An 18963-nucleotide genomic window follows, 5' to 3' on the forward strand; every position below is an offset into this window, starting at 1 on the left:
CGAAAAAGATCTCGAATGTTTCAAGTTAAAGCGCTGCTGAGCAAAGTGTTCTGCTTCTTCGGGTGTTCTTTGTGGTTGCTTTTCGGTTGCTAGGGCGCTCTGGATGGTTAATACTACGTCTTTACTTAACACGTCACGTTTATTGTATTAGTTTTTAATAAAGAGAACAAAACAAATGTTTGCCATGTTTATTACATTTATTACGTTTAATAAATTACTTCATATATTTCAAATAAAACACTGCTATAACATTCATTTAATCGGTTTATTCTCAAAAAGTAGAAAATAACTGTCAACAAGAACAAACGCAAGTGTATAAATGTACATTCGTGGCATTAACAGTCACTCTCCACCAGCTGATTCTAATCAGACGGTTGATTTGCGTTGTATCATGGGAAATATGAGTGAGCGTTGCACAGCGGATGTACACTCAAAATCAGAATGCATTGTGGGTAAAAAGTAGCGAACAAATAATAAGTTGTTTACTCAGAATTCGGACAACAGTACAAAATGGCGGACACCCGATATAGTGCACTATATAGGAGATATAGGGGGCGAATTCAGACACAGCTATAGACTATTTTGCTCTCGATTTCGCTCAATGTAAGTCTGTAGGATTTATTTACGTCAGTGCCTATAAGAAAGAAAAATCGGTAATATCTCAATTATTTCCACTAGACATTAATAAGATTACCCAGATAGCACAATCCATCTGGTTTACGTCTATTTGACGTCTGCATTTACATCTGCAAGACATCTTGAATACATAGTTTGCTCATCTGCAATACGTCTCGGAGACGTCTGAACGTCTGTAATACGTCTGCTAAAGATCTGGAGATCTGAACGTCTTAAAAACATCTGCTAAACATCTTAGAAAGAGCTGTTGTACATCCATTCTAAATCATAAACATCTTACAGACATCTTCTAGATGTCTATATGACGTCTGACAGCAGACATCTCCGAGACGTATTGCAGATGAGCAAACGATGTATTGTAGATGTCTTGCAGATGTAAATGCAGACGTCAAATAGACGTAAACCAGATGTATGTGTGCTATCAGGGTAAGTGGAGAACAAACAGAAATTTTTGTTCAAATCTATAATCTGCGTCTCAGATGTTTCTCCTGAGAAAAAGAGTCAGAAATCGGACAAATGTGTCTGTCGTTTCAACTAACTGAGCTCAGATTTGCCAAGTCTGCAATCAAAAGTCAATATTATTGAAGATCTATGGACTCAAACATTTCTCATCAAATCCAGATTATTTTACCCCTACAATCTACTTTCATTTTACACCGCCATCCTCTTCACGTGATTCAACAATTACACTCTCATTTGTTTCTTGTTCAATCGGGACTCCAACTGAGAACTCCAACAAATCTCATGAGCAATGAAAGAGCCACATCAGTTTAATCACTCAAACTCACATCATTTCTGAGAATCTTAGCAAACATCTCTTAACTAACAGGTGTAAACAGTCCATTATTAACCCCTTCACTTCAATAAATGCTTGTCACAAAGTCACAAAGCAATCCTGCATACAGTACCGTGCCAAAGAAACATTTCTGAAATGGTCTTCGGCCCGTCTGAATGTCCCGTGCGATGTTATAATGGTCACAGATGACAGGCAGGGACATGAGGAGAACACCATTAATGTTAAAGTTCATGAATCACACTTGATGACCAGGATGTGATGCACGCAGGGAACAAAAGGATGAACTAAGAGGAAGATCTCCTCTCCGCTCCTTTATTTTGTGTTTGTTGTGTTGTGGAGGGGTACGGGAGCAGTATTTGCTCGTGAGTCAGCACATGCCTGGGTAAAAATGGTCAGTTTCAACAGAAACGCACACATTCACTGAGTCATACATTAATACAGCCCATTCAACTTTCTCATTCACAAGCCTGTCAAGAAGCGTCCCGCGCATATTTCAACTCGAACCCTACGAAGACAAAACATTCAAATGACATTCTGATCGTCGTATATGACCCACACTGAACCGATTCGCTCTTCGAAAGATTCTGTCTCAACTCGAAGACTCAAAAGAAAGTGCAGCCCACATTTCACTTGCTTTACAGGTGCTTGAAAAGGCAGGAAGGATTTCACTTTGATCACGGTTTGTGGTTTTCGGCTTAACTCTTCGGTGAACTTCCCCCTTCCTTTTTCAGGTTGTTTGTCAAGGCGAATCTTTCCTTTCCAGGTCACTTTCCAAAACATTTCTTTTGGATTTTCACAATCCAGATTGTCACTGCTAATAAATGTGGATGTAAAAATACTGACAGATTCTCATGTCATTGTCATTACTTTCCTACAACACATGAAAACATCTGAGAATCTGCCATTAAAAACTAAAAATGGTCCACATATGTCAAAAATCTATTGTGGTTAAACATCCGCTCTGTGTGCTATTGGACACGTTGTGAAAAAAGTTAACAAGCAGGCTGGGCAATAAAAAGCTCTATAAACTGTCTGGAAACAGCTGCAAAATTTGTTGAATAATTTTCAACAACAACGCAAGAATTTGTGACAATTCTGCATTCATTACTTTCAGGGTAATACGGACACTGCCTTTCATACTGTGCATAAAACAGGCTTGGCTTGTCTTCTTAAAAAGATAATGTTTTGATTTACGGCCACAAAATGCTGAGATTATAGCTCGTGTTATTCAGTGTTGACTGTCATTTGTCAAATAATGCCATATGACATCACCAAAAGTAGTCACCTAATGACCATTTTAATGATATTGAAGCTTTTCATTATTCTGAAAAAATGTTGCCCGTGCAAGCTCACCAACACACCTACGGCCAAATAACCTAAAAACAATTGATCTGGCCTGGATGGACTCTGTCCAGCCGTCCTGCACTCAAAACTGGGCCCTTCGACATTTGCTGTTCTCATGCCAAGATATTCTGCTGCAATGAATCAGTCTCCCCCAGAAATGTGTCCAGCAGGCTGATTTTAGGCCTGTAGAACTTTAACAAAACAACAGCCGGCACCAGAACGCCACTTGGGTTAAAACGAATCAACGCTTATAATAAAACAACATAAATACAAACTGTGTCTGTTTTACTCACTTTTTCCTGTACTCCTCTCTCTCCCGTTTGACTTTGGCCAGAACATTATACAGAGCTCTCAGTTCTGGAGTGATGGTGTCGATTTGGACCCCGACCCCGTCCGGGTGGGTCCAGGTGACCCCGGGCCCCTGCACGGTCTGTAGGCGCTCTCCACTTCTCCAAACATGCCTAAAACTCCAGATGGTGCCTGGCAGTCTGGATTCCTGGGAGTCGGTCTGGACGCCCACCTCACGGGAAAACGAGTAGCTCTGATACCTCTGACTCGAGGCTTGCTTCAGCTGGCTCTCCAGAAGTTTGTTTCGTCTCTCCAGCTCATGGACTTTAGCGAGGAAGCAGCGGAACCTCAGGTTGAGGGTCTTCAGGACGTGAATATTGGAGCCCAGGTCGTTGCGCAGCGCTCTGGGTACCGCGTCCGGTGGCGCACCGCCCAAAAACCCCTCTCCGAACAACAACGAGCTCATACTTTTATGAAAAAATACAAACGATCTATAAAAACGTACTATGTTGAAATCATTAGAACCCTCTCCAAAGTGGATGTGTCCATGCAGTCCTCTTTACTTGCGCAAAAGCCTCCGAGCGTCATTGAGCAGAAATAAGCAATGCCAGCATTATCTGTCTATTCTTGCGGGGGAAAGCATCATTTTCTCCGTGGAAGTGAGGAGGATTGAAGGAGCGTCAGCTCATCTTCTGAGTGTGTAACTCTGTGGCTCATCTGGAGATCTGCGTCTCATCTCATTGATAATAACGCAGCACGTGTTGCGGGTGCTCAAACTCTCCGATCACGCTGATGTTTTTCTCATGGTTCTTGTCTTTTGGTCGGATGGGCCCAGTGATCGCAGGACTGTTTTATACCCCACGCTACCTGCGCGACGGGATCGTGTTTCATGGTCCTAAAGAGGGCAAGTGGAGATACCGCATCAAACTCTCCGCCCCCATCAGCGCAGCGCGCACGCCGCCCCGGGACGCGGAGACGCGCATTCGCGCGCACGGGAGGAGCTTTCCACAGCAACTCGCTATTTTCTCTTCACCCCGAAATAAATGTAGCTAATTAAATGTTTTGAAAATATTGTATTAAAATAACGTATATCAGTAAGATTATTGTAAATAAAAAATGGTACACTTAATAAATTAGTCAAGTCAACTTTATTTATATAGCGCTTTTTACGATTTTCATTGTACATAAAACATATTGACTATAAGCAAAACATTTAAAGCACACATTTAAGATAAGGGAGAGAGAAACACATTAAACAGACTATACATTTCTATATGTAATATTCATTAAGTAAAACTTTAAAATAAATAAATATGAGAAACATATTTTTACAACATTTAATAATCTTTGTTAGTGCTAGTTAATACAATTATTTACAATTACAATTATTAATGTTTGTTCATTATGCATATGTTAACAAATACTTAAAAACAATAACATTTACTAAGATTTAAAAATGATGTATTGAAGTATTGTTTTTTGTTAATTCATTGTTAACTAATGCAATTGTTCATCAAATTAAGCTTATTATTATATTATTGTTTTAAAGTGACCAAACGTTTAAATTAAAAATATTTAAAATGCATTTTTTTATCTGACCTCAAAAAACATCGGATCTCTCTCTCTCTCTCTTATTTTATTATATTCCATTTAATTTTATTTTATTTGCATATTAAGTCTAACTTATTGCAAACGCATAAGTGGTTTAGTGCACAGACTGTAATCTTGGTTTACTGTTCATTAGTCTATCCATATTAAAAAGCAAGGCCTCAATGAATACATACAGACCACATGGCCAGGAAGTTTTCATTTTAAGCATTGACATTTTTTGGGGGGGTTATCTTAATGGAAAACTGCATTCAGTATTCTCTGGCAACACAGAAGTGATTGGTGAACAGACTCAGACATTACCAACACTCTTCACTGAAACCTGTCCTGGCTTGACGATCATTCAAGCGATCTGCACAAACAAAGACAACACACCTCAATCTGTCATACCTGGACAGGATCCTGAGGATTTCTTGGGATAATGTATAATTTTTGTCATTGTTTTGTGCAGACAGGTAAAGTTGCCAGATCTGTGTTTGGGTAGTCATGTCTGCTACAAATCCTTTTTATTCAGTCTGAAAAGGGTTACAAAGCATCCACCATTTCTCTCATTAATCTCTATCATTTATCATAATTCAGGGCAGATCCACTTTAATGATATTACTGTATTCGTCTCGGTAAAAGGTTTCTTTGTTGAAATAGCAAGCTTTAGTTCTGGATATTTATTGCTCTGCTGTACAGCAACTGTTTTTGTTGTAACTATAGTAAAACTATATTCAATTGTAAGTAAACATGTCAAAGGTTTACTAAATTCTTGAGATAATGTAAAAAGTTTCCACATTAATTTAACCTTATTTTCTTATTTTTAATAATAATCTGATCATCAAAATGATATTCTCATCACTGTTTTTCAATAATACTCCTTAGCATACCTACATTCTTCAACAAATCAATTAAACTTCAGGTTGTTAAAAGTTTAGTTTAATAATATATTTTTTAATACTTTTCGAAAAGAACTCACCAGTTAAGCTTATTAATTCAGTATGTTTACTGTCAAAATGTGGCAAAGTAAGTTTAATACAAATTATTAATAGCCTACAGGTTTTGGTGTGTATACTTTAAAAACGCTCATTTAAAAATGTAGCATAAAATTAGACCATTAACTTTCTCATTTACTTGCGAAGAACAACCTACTGCATTCAAATAATATCACATGCCCGCCACCTGCTGGTTAAATGTGGAAGGATCCTGTACTTTTTTCATAGGTTCCCCTGCAAGGAGTTTAAAAACCAAACAGGGTTGTATACTAAACTCATAAACATTATTTACGTCACGATAACCTTTCTAAACCCATGGCCATGACTTAAAACTACAGTAATAAGTATTTATGACACTAATATCACGCGCCGATAGGTGGCGATGTGACACTTGATGTGCTCTTAAATCATCAGGCGAAGAAGAAAACCACATCACACGTGAGAACCATGCCGAAATCAAAGAGAGACAAGAAAGGTACGATTAAACATTTGTATTATATTGCATATATTTTAAAAATGTTATTCGTATTTACAACTTATCTTAATGTATATGACTCGTCGTTTAACCCGTCTTGCGTGTTTTAGTTGACGTGAGCTAATATATAAAATTGTGTTTCTTTGCTCATGAACAGTAACCTTGCCAGTAAAATGTTCTTTAACTTACTTGTAGTTTGTCAGAAATATTTTTAAGAGTCAAAAGTTTATACGTGTTTTGAGTACACAACGTTAATCTTACTGTTTTCTGTTTTCAGTGTCTTTAACCAAAACAACCAAAAAGGGGTTGGAAGCTAAACAAAACCTAATTGAAGAGGTGAGTAGCTTTCTGTTGGATCACACAAGCACTACAAGACTACCAGGGTTTTGGCATGGATTGTTTTGATACCTTGACAATGCATTAGATTATTTGGACACGAAGCATAGTAATACGTATTATGGTATTATTTGAAATTCTTTGGATTAAAATATAAATGCAGTAGTGTATGGCTAAATTGATAATTGTGTGTCCATTTCCATTCTACAACGGTACCACCAGTCCACCACTGTGCTATTGTAATTGATAGAAAGAATTGAACATATCTATTCTTACCCTCTTAGCTGCGGAAATGTGCAGACATCTACAGATACGTGTTTGTATTCTCAGTAGAGAACATGAGAAACAACAAACTAAAAGACATCAGGACAGCCTGGAAACACAGCAGGTACACAAACAAACACATGATGATGATATGCTCTTACGGTTTTCCTTTCAGATTCTAAAATAATTTTGGTTTTGTGTTTTCAGATTTTTCTTGGGCAAAAATAATGTGATGATAATTGCTTTAGGTAAAGGACCCACAGATGAATATAAAGATAATCTGCACAAGGTTTGCCATATGTTGTTACTAATGAATATATTACCAACATTCATCATTTATTTATTGACTCGGATAAACATGTAGTGGATATTATCGACCGCACTGGTATAACACAGATGCATTAGTGCAAAACTATATAAGCTTGTTTGAACTTTTAAAGAGTAAATCGGGTCTTGTGGTTTGTCCTCAAGGTGAGCAGGTTTCTAAGAGGTGAAGTTGGTGTTCTTTTCACAAACAAAACCAAAGAAGAGGTGAAAGAGTAAGTATACGTTTTAGTTAAATTTGGTTCTGCTGTCTATATATAACTGGCATATCGAAATATGGATCGACCGCTATTCATGACAAACTTTGATTATTCGATCAGGTATTTCAGTAACTTTAAAGAGGTGGATTACGCCCGTGCGGGGAACCAAGCAACCATGGCAGTGACACTGGATGAGGGTCCGCTGGAGCAGTTTCCACACTCTATGGAGCCTCAGCTGAGACAGCTGGGCCTTCCTACAGCTCTGAAGAAAGGTAAAATACATCATTCACTTCACTGCTACATACACGTGTTTCTAGCAGATTAGAAAGGGGATGGAAGTTTACTGTAAATGAAAGAAATCCGCTAACATGAATCATTTTCCATTGGCAGGTGTGGTTACGCTGATAAAGGATTTTGAAGTGTGTAAAGATGGAGACACACTCACTCCTGAACAAGCTCGTATTCTGGTGAGTGTCTTACGCTGTACACTGTTAAAATGCCAAATGGCTTGTTTTTTCAACTATGATGCTTTTAAACACCTTGTTAAATTGTTTAAGAACGTTTTTAAAATAAGAATGAGTACAGTAGCACATAGCCGAATTTAAAGCTAGCAGTCACAAAACACAAAAAATATAATTCTTTATTTTGTCATTTCAATTGAATATTAGATGTTATATTAACGTGCACAATTTGCATTGTTAAATACATTTTTATTTAGAAATTCTTTGGAATCGAGATGGCAGAATTCAAATTGTCCATTAAATGCATGTGGAACTCTGAAACCGGTGACTTTGAGAAGCTGACGGAGGGTGAGGAGGATGAAGGAATAGAGGAAGATGATGGAGATGGAAGTGAATAAAACCTGGACTCATGAAATGGAATTTTTACACAAACGTTTTCCCTTTTGTGTTCCAACAAAGATGCACATAAAGTGAATTTTTTCAGCGAATTCCCATTTCTGTCGCAGTCGTGGGAAACTGTTCAATTTAGTTTTGTGCATTTGGTTGAGTTTGTAAACAATCGTATTCTGCAATGTTCTACAGGATTCTATAACTACAGGATGTTGTGTGACGTCATTTTATGACAGGAGTAATTTTATCTGAGAAGATAAACAGCAACTGGAGATTTGCCACTATTACAGATTTATTGCATTCACTTTCAAACATGTACAGATGAAAAACAGCTGAAAATCTCAAGAGAAGTTTGATTTGAAAGACTTTCTGTTAGAGTTTATTGATATGGTGGGCTGGTCAAACTCGGTTTATCACTTTTCATTGAACAAATTAAAAGGCAAAATTATGTTATTCATACAAAAATAAAATGATCTGTATGTTAGTTCTTATAAATCTGGGTTCATATCATTTTTTTATTCTAACCGTCATGATGTTTAACGGAAGTAATTGGGACACTCGTGGGCCACTAAATCCCAGGCGTGTTTGAAAGCGTCCACAACTTCATTTTTTAAAGGTCCCTCAGCAGCCGCCGTCAGATTCTCGCATAACTGCTCCATAGTGGACATCCCGATTATGACCCCATCACCCAGATCTCCCTGCACAGGACACATAGCACGACACTGTTCAGATACTGACAACTACATCATTCATACATAATGTTTAAAAACAGTCCATCTACCTTCAACTGAGAGTGATGATACATCCAGCGCATAGCAGCCGATGTTAGAGTCGGTTTCTCTGTTCCATACGCTGCTTCCAAAGCCTTACAAACAACATCTATGGCCTGGAAATGACTCTCCTTCCAATATCTGAAACCAATAAAACACATGGTGTAAAACTCAGCTCTCCCTGTTAGTGTAGTAATGCTTCCATTAGACTTTAAATATCACATGTTGTTATACTGTTAGTGTACCTGTCTCTGTAAGCACCAGCCCAGTTGTTGCCAAAGAATCGACCTGCAGGCTGAGCTCCATCTTTATCTTCATAGTGGTACTTTCCGGTGAGGAGTCCACCTGTGTGAGGAGGTGTGGATGATTCACAAAAATCATTAAAAAAATAAAAGTATTTTGAACAGTTTTGAAAGTAAATGTAAAAACACTCACGGTACCTGCCAGGGGGTTGTACGCAAAGAAATGGATGCCAAAGAACCGTAAACATGGTAATAGTTCAGTTTCCACTTGACGTGTCGTTGCATTATACATGCCCTTCACAAAAAAACAAACATCCAACTCATTAATACTTGCTATCAAACAGATATTTTGTGAGTACAGCAAAACGGAAATCAAATGGGTTGTGAAAATCATGCCTTTAAGATCAGCATATTTTTCGAGGGACTTACCTGATACACTGTAGGAAGAACCCAGTTATTGTGTTTGCAGATACAGTAGATTTCTGCCACTTCCCATGATGCATAGTTTGATAAACCCAACTCCTTGAATTTGCCCTAAAAACAAGAATTTGCTTTATTTTGATCATTAAACTCACATTTGAGACACACAGGTGAATGGGTACAGCGGTACGTCAGCATGTAATGTTTTTTTGTGTGTGTATGTTGTATCATTCTTGTGTAACAGAGCATGTGTATTGCTCCATTCCGACTTGTTGATGACTTTTAAAAAATATACAGTATAGGTCAAATCTTGTTCGATAGCCTGATAGTCAAGCATGTATCAAAGTTCTCATCTGTTGTTGGATCTGATGTCACACCTCTTTATGGAGTTCATTGCAGGCCTGTAGTGTGTCACGAATAGGGTTCAGGTGATCTGGAGCGTGCAGGTAGAAGATGTCCACACATTGTGTCTGTAGTCTCTTAAGGGACGTCTCCAGCTGTTTACGAACACTTTCTGGTTTCAGTGTTTTTCCGTCCCAGGGGTTTGCTTTAGTGGCGATTCTCACTTATAAACAAATGAAATAGATAAACATTTTACGAGATCTTAAAATAAATATGAAGTATTATTGCTCTTTCTTACATTTTTCGAACAGTAACATAGTATAAAAATTGTATTTTTATTTGAAAAATACCATATAATATATTTACTGTGCTATGATGAAACTACATGTAGCCTACTTTCTTAAAATATGCACTGAATTGTAAGGAGATCTAATGTGTGATTTATTATTTTTAGAACGTAAACAATATATATACATTTTGGGCGAGTACAAAAAAATCTATGGAGGAGTTAATAATTAAACATATTATTAACTGCACGAAACTGTAGTATGCCACATTGTTGTCTCAAAACAACAACAACATTGTTGTCACATGATCTCTACATCGCGTGTGTGACGTCTAGTTTTGTGCTTCTAAATAAATAGTTATTTCAATTCAATATCGTGAGACATGTTTAACAAACAAGACCTACGACATACTGCAAGAATAGTACATGAAGAAACTATTTAAAATATAAACAAACAAAGTATCAAACTTTCTGATCTGGTACAGTACGCCTGGTTCTACTTGCTGCGGCGCTGCGCAGACTAAACGGTGTGTGACATTAAGTATCGCGAGCGCCACTCCAAAGCTCAGCTTTCGAATCGCTCTCGCGATACTTACATGTCACACACTGAACTGCTGCGCATCGCCGTGTGAAGTGGACCGCGCTTTTATGCCTACGGTATTCCGTTCATTATACACCAGTTTGAGACGATCATACCGGTCGCAGGCAGCCGCAGGCCTCCTATGATTGTCTCTGCCTGTCCATCAGTGTACATGTATGCGGTGTCCAGCTCATTGTGACCGCTTTCCAAAAACTTGTGCACCATCTGAGCACTCAGCTGCGCGTCTGCCCGGCCGCCGAACGCCATGGAGCCCAGCAGTGTAACCGGGCGTTTGGAGAGAGACATGCTGCGCATGTGTTTAAACTGCGAGGGTTTGAGTCTGGTAAGAAATCTGTGGTGAACTGCACACAGGCCTGCGACGCCAGCGCAAAGCATTGTAAACGCATGCAGTAAAACCGGGGCGGGAACTGAGGAAGCGTCGCGCAAGTGCCGAACCTGTGGGTAAACGTAGAGGGGCAGCGCTGGGCAATGGAAAGCCATTGGTCAACATATGGAGGTGGACATTTGGAGGTCCAAAGTTTGTCTGTTTTTTTTCTACCCTTAGCATCTAGAAGTTTTGTTTGAAACGTTTATCATTCTGTTTAAGACATGCAATTCACCTTATAACCCGAAGATGTCAGCACAATACAAATAACCCCCCTTGCGAAAATTAACCATGGTTTTATTATAGTGAAAGTGTTAGTTTTATGGTTTTATTATAGTGGAAATATGGCACTGTAACATAGCAATGTTTCATTTGCGGTTACAATGGTTAAACTATAGTGACCATGTGTCTGTGGTTTAATTTGTAGTAAAACCATGGTTAATTTTCTTAAGGGTTCTGTTAAAAAAATCAGAATAAATACACCAGATAAGGCATTTGTAATGGTTTTAATGTAAGACAGCTGATGGTTCATATTTGTAATGGAAGCCGATAGAAGATGTATTGCTTTTTAACAGTGACCATCGCTTTTTTGTTGATGTAAATTTGAATCTTTTGTTATGTTTTATTCCCCAGTGTGACAAGATTATTATCTTTATTTGCGTTTCATGCATTCAATTTAACATTCCTTATAATATTTCTGAAGTAACTCATGTGTCCTCAGGTCTCAAATACCAGCAGATGGTTTTTAGTTTTAGTTTTCTGCATTCTAGTCATGGCAAAGGTGTTGAACCCTGGTTGGCATTGACCCCTGAGAGCAGGATCACTGGAGTTAGCGAATGTTTTCTATGTTCTGCTGCCCCCAAATCCCTGCTGTGACCTCTTGAACCTGCCCCATGATATGACCCACAATCCTTTGCTCTCAGCTGTGACTAAGTCTTCTAGGAGGGTACCAATGTAGGACAAAATCAGCGGGTTTCATTAATAAAAGCAATTTTTCTGGCTGTGGTTCACTAATAAGGCCCGGGGTGATAAAGCAGGTATCATTATAGATGCCACAAATAGTGAAATAGTGACCGCAACATTGTACTTTTACAGTTCTACAGTTTTGACAATCCCACGTAACCCATGGCTTCATTTGCACATTGTATTCTCTGTGGTATGAATGAACAGCAAAAACAGTATAAATGAATTAAAAAGTGACATTAATATGACTCTGTTTCATGTGGTGTAATGGTTTAAAATTGGGAAATTGGGAATTCATGAAATAACAGTGTTCATGGTGAAGGAGAGTCGGTCTGAACTCGTATAGCTTGTTTCTGGATTCCTTTGCTCTGCTCCTTTTACTGCAGCTCCTACAGGAAGAGCAAGTGTCCTGGGGGCATTTGGCTTTGAGTTTCCCTCTGAGGTTCTCCTCCTGCCATTCGCTCCCGACCAGACCAGTGCTACCTCAGCCCGGAGGATCTCCACACACTTTAATATGGACTCAGATTCTTCAAGGGCTTAACATTTTTTAAGCGTCTTTTTCGGCTGCACGATTTATTTTGACCGTTCAGAAAAGCATCTGAGGATGGATACGGTTTATTTTTTAATCATTTTAATTCATGGAATTCATGCAGCATCCCGTTCTGGAAAGGATCTGATGCCACAAATGTGAGTCACGTCTTTGTTGCGCAAAAAAATAAAAAACTTCTTTGTTGCGCGATCGTTATTATTGCTCAACTTTAGTTAATGTCAGATTTAGTATTGTTTTTATTAAATGTATAGCCTACAGATACTTTTATACTCGTTATAATATCAAGTAATGAATCAGGTTTTGATCCGCGTGTGTTTGGAAACGCACTTGGACGCGTATTTACGCACCGGTGACATTTGGCGAACAAGAGAGACACTGTCTCCAAACTTAACGAGTTGTATTTTCAACATCACGTTTGAGCAGACCGGTATGATTCCCGAGATGTAAAGTAGAAACCCAGAGACCGCAATCATATGAAACTAACAAGAGTTTTTAGTTCGTAGCCTACATACAAGAAGTTTTCATGCATTAATGCTAGAGGCATAAATTCCAAATAATACCTTACTTTGCATAATACCTGTTACTTTTCTGTAACATAATCTGCTTTTAATAATCCTCAACATATATAAGCAATTGATATAGAATTATGTGCAGTTCAGCTATGTGAATCATGTGTCTTGGCATTATGACTATTGGCAGGTGCAGATCAAAACTATCCCTTTTTGCTTTGCTAGTTTGAATCTAATTAAAAGACATTCATGCATGTTTATGTTGCATGTGTTGCTCATGTTTAATGGTTTATTCTTTGGTTTGGATTGTGTGTCCCAGAAAGTGAATATACAGTATGGCTGGCAACCATAAGGACTGATTCCTGAACTGATTCCTGTTGTGTCCTTGAAGAAGACATTTAGTTGTATGGTCCTGAGGGCACGTGATATACGTACTGTAAGTAACTTTGGCTAATGCTTCATCTGAATGTTATGTATTATTTTATCTGACAGGCCGAACGTGTGTACGGAGCGAGAGGTGAAGCTGGTGGCTCACATGCAGCCGTGTGTCCAGGCCTTCACTCGAATGGTTAAAGTCTGGAAACAGGGCTGTCAGGGACACTCGTGGTGTATGAACTATGAGAGGAGGTGAGACGGATCATTGATGTTTATGTAAACTTTTTGACTGCTTTGTGGTTCATTTGAATAGTTTCACATTGATTGGTGAACAAACAGATGTGAAGTTGATCATGCTGTTGTTCAAATGAGCTTTGAAAGTCAGAGAAAGTTTAACCCATCCACAAGTCTTTACGATATTGTTCAGGTTTCTCTTTAAATGCGCATTTGGGATTTTTTCACCCATTGAAAATGAAGTAACCAAATCTTCAACACTGACTAAAAGAGAGGCTTGCCTGACAGAAGCCAACACCACTAACCCTTTTATGTGCACATCAGCCTTCTCTTCTGAATTTTCTAAAAAGGTTTTTGTCGTCGGTCTCACGCTTTGTCCTTTAATCAGACCTCTCCTTCAAGTGTACAGTGTAGTTACAAAGCATCAATTTGAAAGGCATCTCACAGGGTCTTTCGTACCTACAACACCGAACAGCCTTTTAACTCCGTGACTGACAAACCCTTTCAGTCCCTCATTCAGGGGAGGATCTCTGTTCCTCGCACCGGCACGTTCTCCTCCATATACTTACCATGAGAAAGACTCGGACCCTGCAATTACACGCTATAAACACAGAGCACAGAGTTACGACTCTGGAGCCGAGCAACAGAGACTTTAAAGTACAAGAGAGAAAGACTCCTTGAATCTCACAATGTCACAGAACATCATTACAGACCGAGAGCAGCTTCACAGATTACAGTGGCAGAACTCATTTACAAACTTTAGTCATGATCTAACATCTCTCTCTTTCTCTCTCTCTCTCTCTCTCTCACACACACACACACACACACAGAAGCTTTCATTAGCTCACAGAGCTTTCAATCCGAGAACAATGTTACAGTGGCTGATGACAGACTTATGTGTTCATTCGTAGAGAAATCGTAATCCTTACCTGTGTGCTGAATGGAAAAACCAAAAATGAAAACCATGTTCAGTCATAAAAGTTTTTTGAAGCGGGTTTGCGTAATGATGCATATACCGTGCAATTTATTAAATACAATTATTGTGCGATTTAAAGACATCTGCTTCTGTGGTTTAGCGCTTTTGGAAGCACTTTTGTGCAGTTGCTGAGGCAAGCGTCACTGTTAATATTGATCAGATGTGGGGTTGAGGATTTTAACCACGGTAGTATTCAACTTATGTTAAATGACATTTTAAGCATTTAGCAGATGCTTTTATTCAAAGCGACTTATCCAAAAAATGACAATTCTTTCATCATTTACTCACCCTTATGTAATTACAAACCTGCATGACTTTTCTTTCTTAATATATTTCAAAGAATGTTGGTAACCAAACGACATTTGACCCCATTGACTTCCATTGTATGAACACAAAACCACGGAGACATTTCTCCAAATATCTTCTTTTGTGTCCCACTGAAGAAAGAGTCACATACAGGTTTTAAACTTCATGAGGGTAAACCAATGATGACAGCACTTTTATTTTTGGCTACACTATCGCTTTAAAGAGGAAATAATATGAGAAGTCCTAAACAAAGTTACAAAGTTTTAAGGGACCCCAGTAATATCTAGGAACCAAAAAACGGAGATCATGGGATGGGCTTTGTTAAATTGGGTAGTTGCCAGGCAGTTACCTAGCAACTGTATATCAATGCCCCTGGCAACCATGCATGGGCAAGCTGCAAAGTTTTATATTCAAATATTTTTGTGTATATTCTCTTAAAGTGACATTAAAGAATAAAACATGCTAAATATGCTTTCTAATAAAGATTCCACTGTTTTCCAGGACGGCGTATTACACGGCGTACAGACAAGTGTATCGTCAGGAATATCAGACTGTTTCCAAGTGTTGTCCAGGCTGGTCACAGCTCAATGGAGAAGCCGGATGTCTCTACCGTAAGTGTCCTTTAAATACAGAAAGAGCTATGTTACGTCTTTAAATGACATCAAAAGTGATTGAGATTAAAAAAAATTGTTGGGCATTCATTTATGATTATTGTGAGATCTTGTTGTGTAGTGAATGTTGAGCGATAGAGGATTTAAAATATCTGGTGTTGCCGGTGGAAAAGTTGAAGAAAAGTGTAAATTCACGCAGCCTGCCCACTCCAAACAGCATATAAAGGCAAAACAGCTATAGTTGGTTTGATGTTTGTCTGTCAGGTGAAGGATTCTTGGCCTGAACGTACTGCAATGTGAGACTTATACGTTCACTCGTGGTTTTATCCAAAACTCGTGGTCAGAATGACTGACAGTTGTGTAACAGTTTATGCCCCGGGTTGTGAGTTTTATTACTAAAGCCCACACAAACCTCAAAGACCCCTTTGTCCATCAGAGAAGGTGGAACTACTCATTATAGCCGCAGGATTTCGCCCCGCTCCCCAATCCAGATCTGGTTTGTTTTAAAACAAGTTCAGAAAGACGGTCAACATGCATTCCAGCTCTGAACGTCTCCCGGCGCGAGCCGTCGGATTTAGATTTCCCGTATCTGTGGAGCTACCGAAGGACCCTCGGCTTTTATCCCTGTAATTTAAGACCTGGAAGCACTTTAAGAAACAGGACAAACTAATCACTCGCCTTTCTGAGTCACTGAACAGAGACAAAACGTGTGTTGAGAAATCCCCGTCTGACTGGCACGCGTACAGAAACGTCTGTCTGCACAACCTTTTCATTCAACATTATTCGATCGAACGGACGGGCTGGACAGTGTTAGATGTGTAAGGCTGTAACAGGACGGACGGTTTGGGTCGTGTTGTGGAATTGAAAGGTCATCTGCGGTGTTGTCATTGTTCACCTGTCAGCGGGGAGTTTAGGAGCGAGCGGTGATGGCCGTAAAGAGCATGCATCTAATGAGCGCTTAAAGTCAAGGAACGGCCTGTAATAAAGAATTAGATCAAAGCCTCTCGAATAATTTAACTTCAGGACCTTGGTTTTATATCAGGCGTGAAGTATCAACACTGTGAAAAAAATACTTATCTGACTAAATAAACAGAAATGTTTTTAAAATTGAAACTCAAAAATTGAAATAGCCTACTCAGATTTTGCTCTTTCATAAGATTCAGAAGATTTAATAGAGTGTTTTTTTAATTATCAACTTGTTTTCTCCTAAAAAATGGCTAAAAACAGAAACAAATGAGGCTTTGTTGAGATCTCTTCTGAAACTAATGGAGACATTCTTTTTATGACACTCTTTTTATCAGAAGAAATAAACACATTAAAGCTGTTTAGTTGGTTACATTTGGTAAATTTTGTTTCCTCTGGAAAACTTTGTCTTGAAACGTTTCTAAATGTTTCTTTAGTGTTCGTTTGGAAACCCTGTTTACTTCTTTGTTTTTTAAGTGCACCAGTTGACTTAATGACTTTGATTCTGAACGTAGAAGTGCTTCAGCCGACTTCCTTCCTCTTCGACAAGACTTTCACTGTTTTTCCTCTTGAAAATCCCAAGCTGCTCATTAAGAGTTTAAACTGGGAAGTCTGGAACAGAAAGTGTCCAGTTATTTGAATGAATTCTGACAGGGTGATTTGAAACAGAACTGACCATCGAGCTAACAGTGGCACTTGACATTTTTTTGGTTTGTTAATGGAAGCAGACGGAAGTGTCGACATCAGGGTGGTCACGGGGGTCACTTGACAAACAATGTCTGTCATTACAAAGCTTGTTAATTGTCCAGTTCGGAGTTAGAAATTGTGTTTTTCTGATCTGTTCTTTCAGGTCGGTTTATGTTTTGAATGTGTTCTTTACTTAGCTCAATTGTGTAGTGCAGTTGAATGACGTTCTTGCCGACTAATTGCCGACAACAGTCATGTGACTTTTGTATTTCCAGACAGATACAATGTGACCAACAAAAAATGATCAACAAATGAATGTTGGAAAATACAGTATATAAATATACATAATGTATAATACAGATTTCTTTGTGTGTACTAGAGGCTTTTTTTGAAAGGAAAATTCCTTAAATTCCTTCAACAAAGCTTGTTCCTATTCCTGTAATTATTGGGGAAAACCTGTGCACAGGTCGAGCTACTGGGATTTCCCTCTTTTGATCATATATTAGGTTATGTGATATTATGAATGTACTTGCTAAAAGATTATTCATGTTCAGCTATATCAAATGGAAATTAGCGCTGATACATTCTTTAACATGCAATTTTACAAATCGGTGATAATAACTTTATAGTGGCCTGTCCGCTTAATACCTGGACATTTCTAGTTGCAATATTATCAGTTATTTTTTTGCTTGAAAAGAGTTTGATGTGCTATTTAGACATTGTAAAACACACATGCTTACAATATCAAATGTTTGTGAGCATTTATACAACCAGCAAACCCCCCAAAATGTATTTTCCTTCATCATTTACCTACCCTGTATGACTTTCTTCTGCAAAACACAAAAGAAGATAATTTGAAGAATGTTGATAACCAAACAACACTGAACCCCACTGACTTCCATTTGTATAAACACAAAACAATTATCATGACATTTCTCAAAATATCTACTTTTGCGAAAAAGTCATATATAGGTTTTATAAGAAATTAGGTTGAATTTTTTTGGGGGGGTGAACTATCCCTTTAATGTATACAATATTGTAATGCTCTAATGGATCATATAGAAACTTTAGTTTTAAAACTTTAGCTCAGTGTTTAACAGGTAATCCAAGATTTTCACCCAGAATGTTCTGTTTGTTGAAGGCTGATGTTACATCACCAGTTCTTCAGGTGTGTGTGTGTGTGTTTGTCAGGTGTTAACAGTCTAATAGTAAAGCAGATGTTTGTGTCAGCTGCCAGGTGTTGAGATCAGCATCATCTTCATGTCTGTCTGTCTCTCTGCAGCTGTCTGCAGTTATGGGGTGTGTTTTAATGGAGGTCACTGTAGGGAAGGTTCCGCTCAACTCTGTGACTGTCCGGCCGGCTTCAGCGGTCCAAGCTGTCAGTACGGTAAGTCCAAACCAGCTGTTTGTTTCCACGCTCCATTTCTCCGTCCATTTGGCGGGATCTGGTCAAAAAATCCAAGCATGTAAAATGTTCAGATGTTTCACATTCCCGTTAGACTTTCACATAGACTTTTTAGGGATCTTTTGACTTGGGCTAGTAGGCAGGCATCCAGAACATCTTATCAGCCCCATAGCAACACCCTGGCAACCACTCACATCATCTTAACATTGTAAAGGTCAACGTTTAAAGCATTATATAATAATATTCTATAATGATTGTCA

At 38.5% G+C, this 18963-nt stretch overlaps 4 protein-coding genes across 6 annotated transcripts in view; 2 read left to right on the top strand and 2 right to left on the bottom strand.

Moving 5' to 3' along the window:
- The window catches only part of iffo2b (intermediate filament family orphan 2b), a 29299-nt gene extending 25280 nt beyond the window's left edge, over positions 1 to 4019 (bottom strand). Inside the window, exon 1 of one of the 2 annotated variants that reach the window (XM_057362079.1) lies at positions 3070 to 4019. In XM_057362079.1, the coding sequence (XP_057218062.1) occupies positions 3070 to 3530 (461 nt within the window). In that variant the 5' untranslated portion in view covers positions 3531 to 4019. The remainder of the gene's footprint in view (positions 1 to 3069) is intronic. The other variant, XM_057362080.1, reaches the window with a different exon arrangement.
- A 2029-nt stretch (positions 4020 to 6048) lies between these two features.
- mrto4 (MRT4 homolog, ribosome maturation factor) lies at positions 6049 to 8349 on the top strand. Its single transcript, XM_057362525.1, has 8 exons — positions 6049 to 6124; positions 6402 to 6460; positions 6745 to 6848; positions 6932 to 7013; positions 7196 to 7263; positions 7369 to 7520; positions 7639 to 7715; positions 7967 to 8349. The coding sequence occupies exons 1-8, from the start codon at positions 6097 to 6099 to the stop codon at positions 8105 to 8107; spliced, it is 711 nt and encodes a 236-aa protein (XP_057218508.1). The 5' UTR covers positions 6049 to 6096; the 3' UTR covers positions 8108 to 8349.
- A 113-nt stretch (positions 8350 to 8462) lies between these two features.
- akr7a3 (aldo-keto reductase family 7, member A3 (aflatoxin aldehyde reductase)) lies at positions 8463 to 11240 on the bottom strand. Its single transcript, XM_057362524.1, has 7 exons — positions 10856 to 11240; positions 9909 to 10096; positions 9541 to 9645; positions 9310 to 9406; positions 9115 to 9214; positions 8881 to 9010; positions 8463 to 8797 (listed from the first exon to the last, which is right to left on the bottom strand). The coding sequence occupies exons 1-7, from the start codon at positions 11238 to 11240 to the stop codon at positions 8636 to 8638; spliced, it is 1167 nt and encodes a 388-aa protein (XP_057218507.1). The 3' UTR covers positions 8463 to 8635.
- The window catches only part of megf6b (multiple EGF-like-domains 6b), a 56859-nt gene continuing 49058 nt past the window's right edge, over positions 11163 to 18963 (top strand). The window contains exons 1-4 of one of the 2 annotated variants that reach the window (XM_057362506.1): positions 11163 to 11270; positions 13639 to 13773; positions 15539 to 15648; positions 18581 to 18685. In XM_057362506.1, the coding sequence (XP_057218489.1) occupies positions 11251 to 11270; positions 13639 to 13773; positions 15539 to 15648; positions 18581 to 18685 (370 nt within the window). In that variant the 5' untranslated portion in view covers positions 11163 to 11250. Of the gene's footprint in view, positions 11271 to 12463; positions 12775 to 13638; positions 13774 to 15538; positions 15649 to 18580; positions 18686 to 18963 lie in introns of those variants that run through there. The other variant, XM_057362505.1, reaches the window with a different exon arrangement.

This window comes from Triplophysa rosa, linkage group LG20 (assembly GCF_024868665.1).
Source record: "Triplophysa rosa linkage group LG20, Trosa_1v2, whole genome shotgun sequence".
Classification (NCBI taxonomy): domain Eukaryota; kingdom Metazoa; phylum Chordata; class Actinopteri; order Cypriniformes; family Nemacheilidae; genus Triplophysa; species Triplophysa rosa.

Excerpts from the sequence above, each read along its gene's own strand:
- mrto4 (XM_057362525.1), top strand. The coding sequence starts at position 6,097 with ATGCCGAAATCAAAGAGAGACAAGAAAG. Across the intron at positions 6,849-6,931 it reads ACAGCCTGGAAACACAGCAG|ATTTTTCTTGGGCAAAAATA; the intron begins GTACACAAACAA and ends TTGTGTTTTCAG. Across the intron at positions 7,716-7,966 it reads CTGAACAAGCTCGTATTCTG|AAATTCTTTGGAATCGAGAT; the intron begins GTGAGTGTCTTA and ends ATTTTTATTTAG.
- akr7a3 (XM_057362524.1), bottom strand. The coding sequence starts at position 11,240 with ATGGCTTTCCATTGCCCAGCGCTGCCCCTCTACGTTTACCCACAGGTT. Across the intron at positions 10,097-10,855 it reads CCTGCGGCTGCCTGCGACCG|TGAGAATCGCCACTAAAGCA; the intron begins GTATGATCGTCT and ends TTTGTTTATAAG. Across the intron at positions 9,011-9,114 it reads GCTGGTGCTTACAGAGACAG|ATATTGGAAGGAGAGTCATT; the intron begins GTACACTAACAG and ends TATTGGTTTCAG.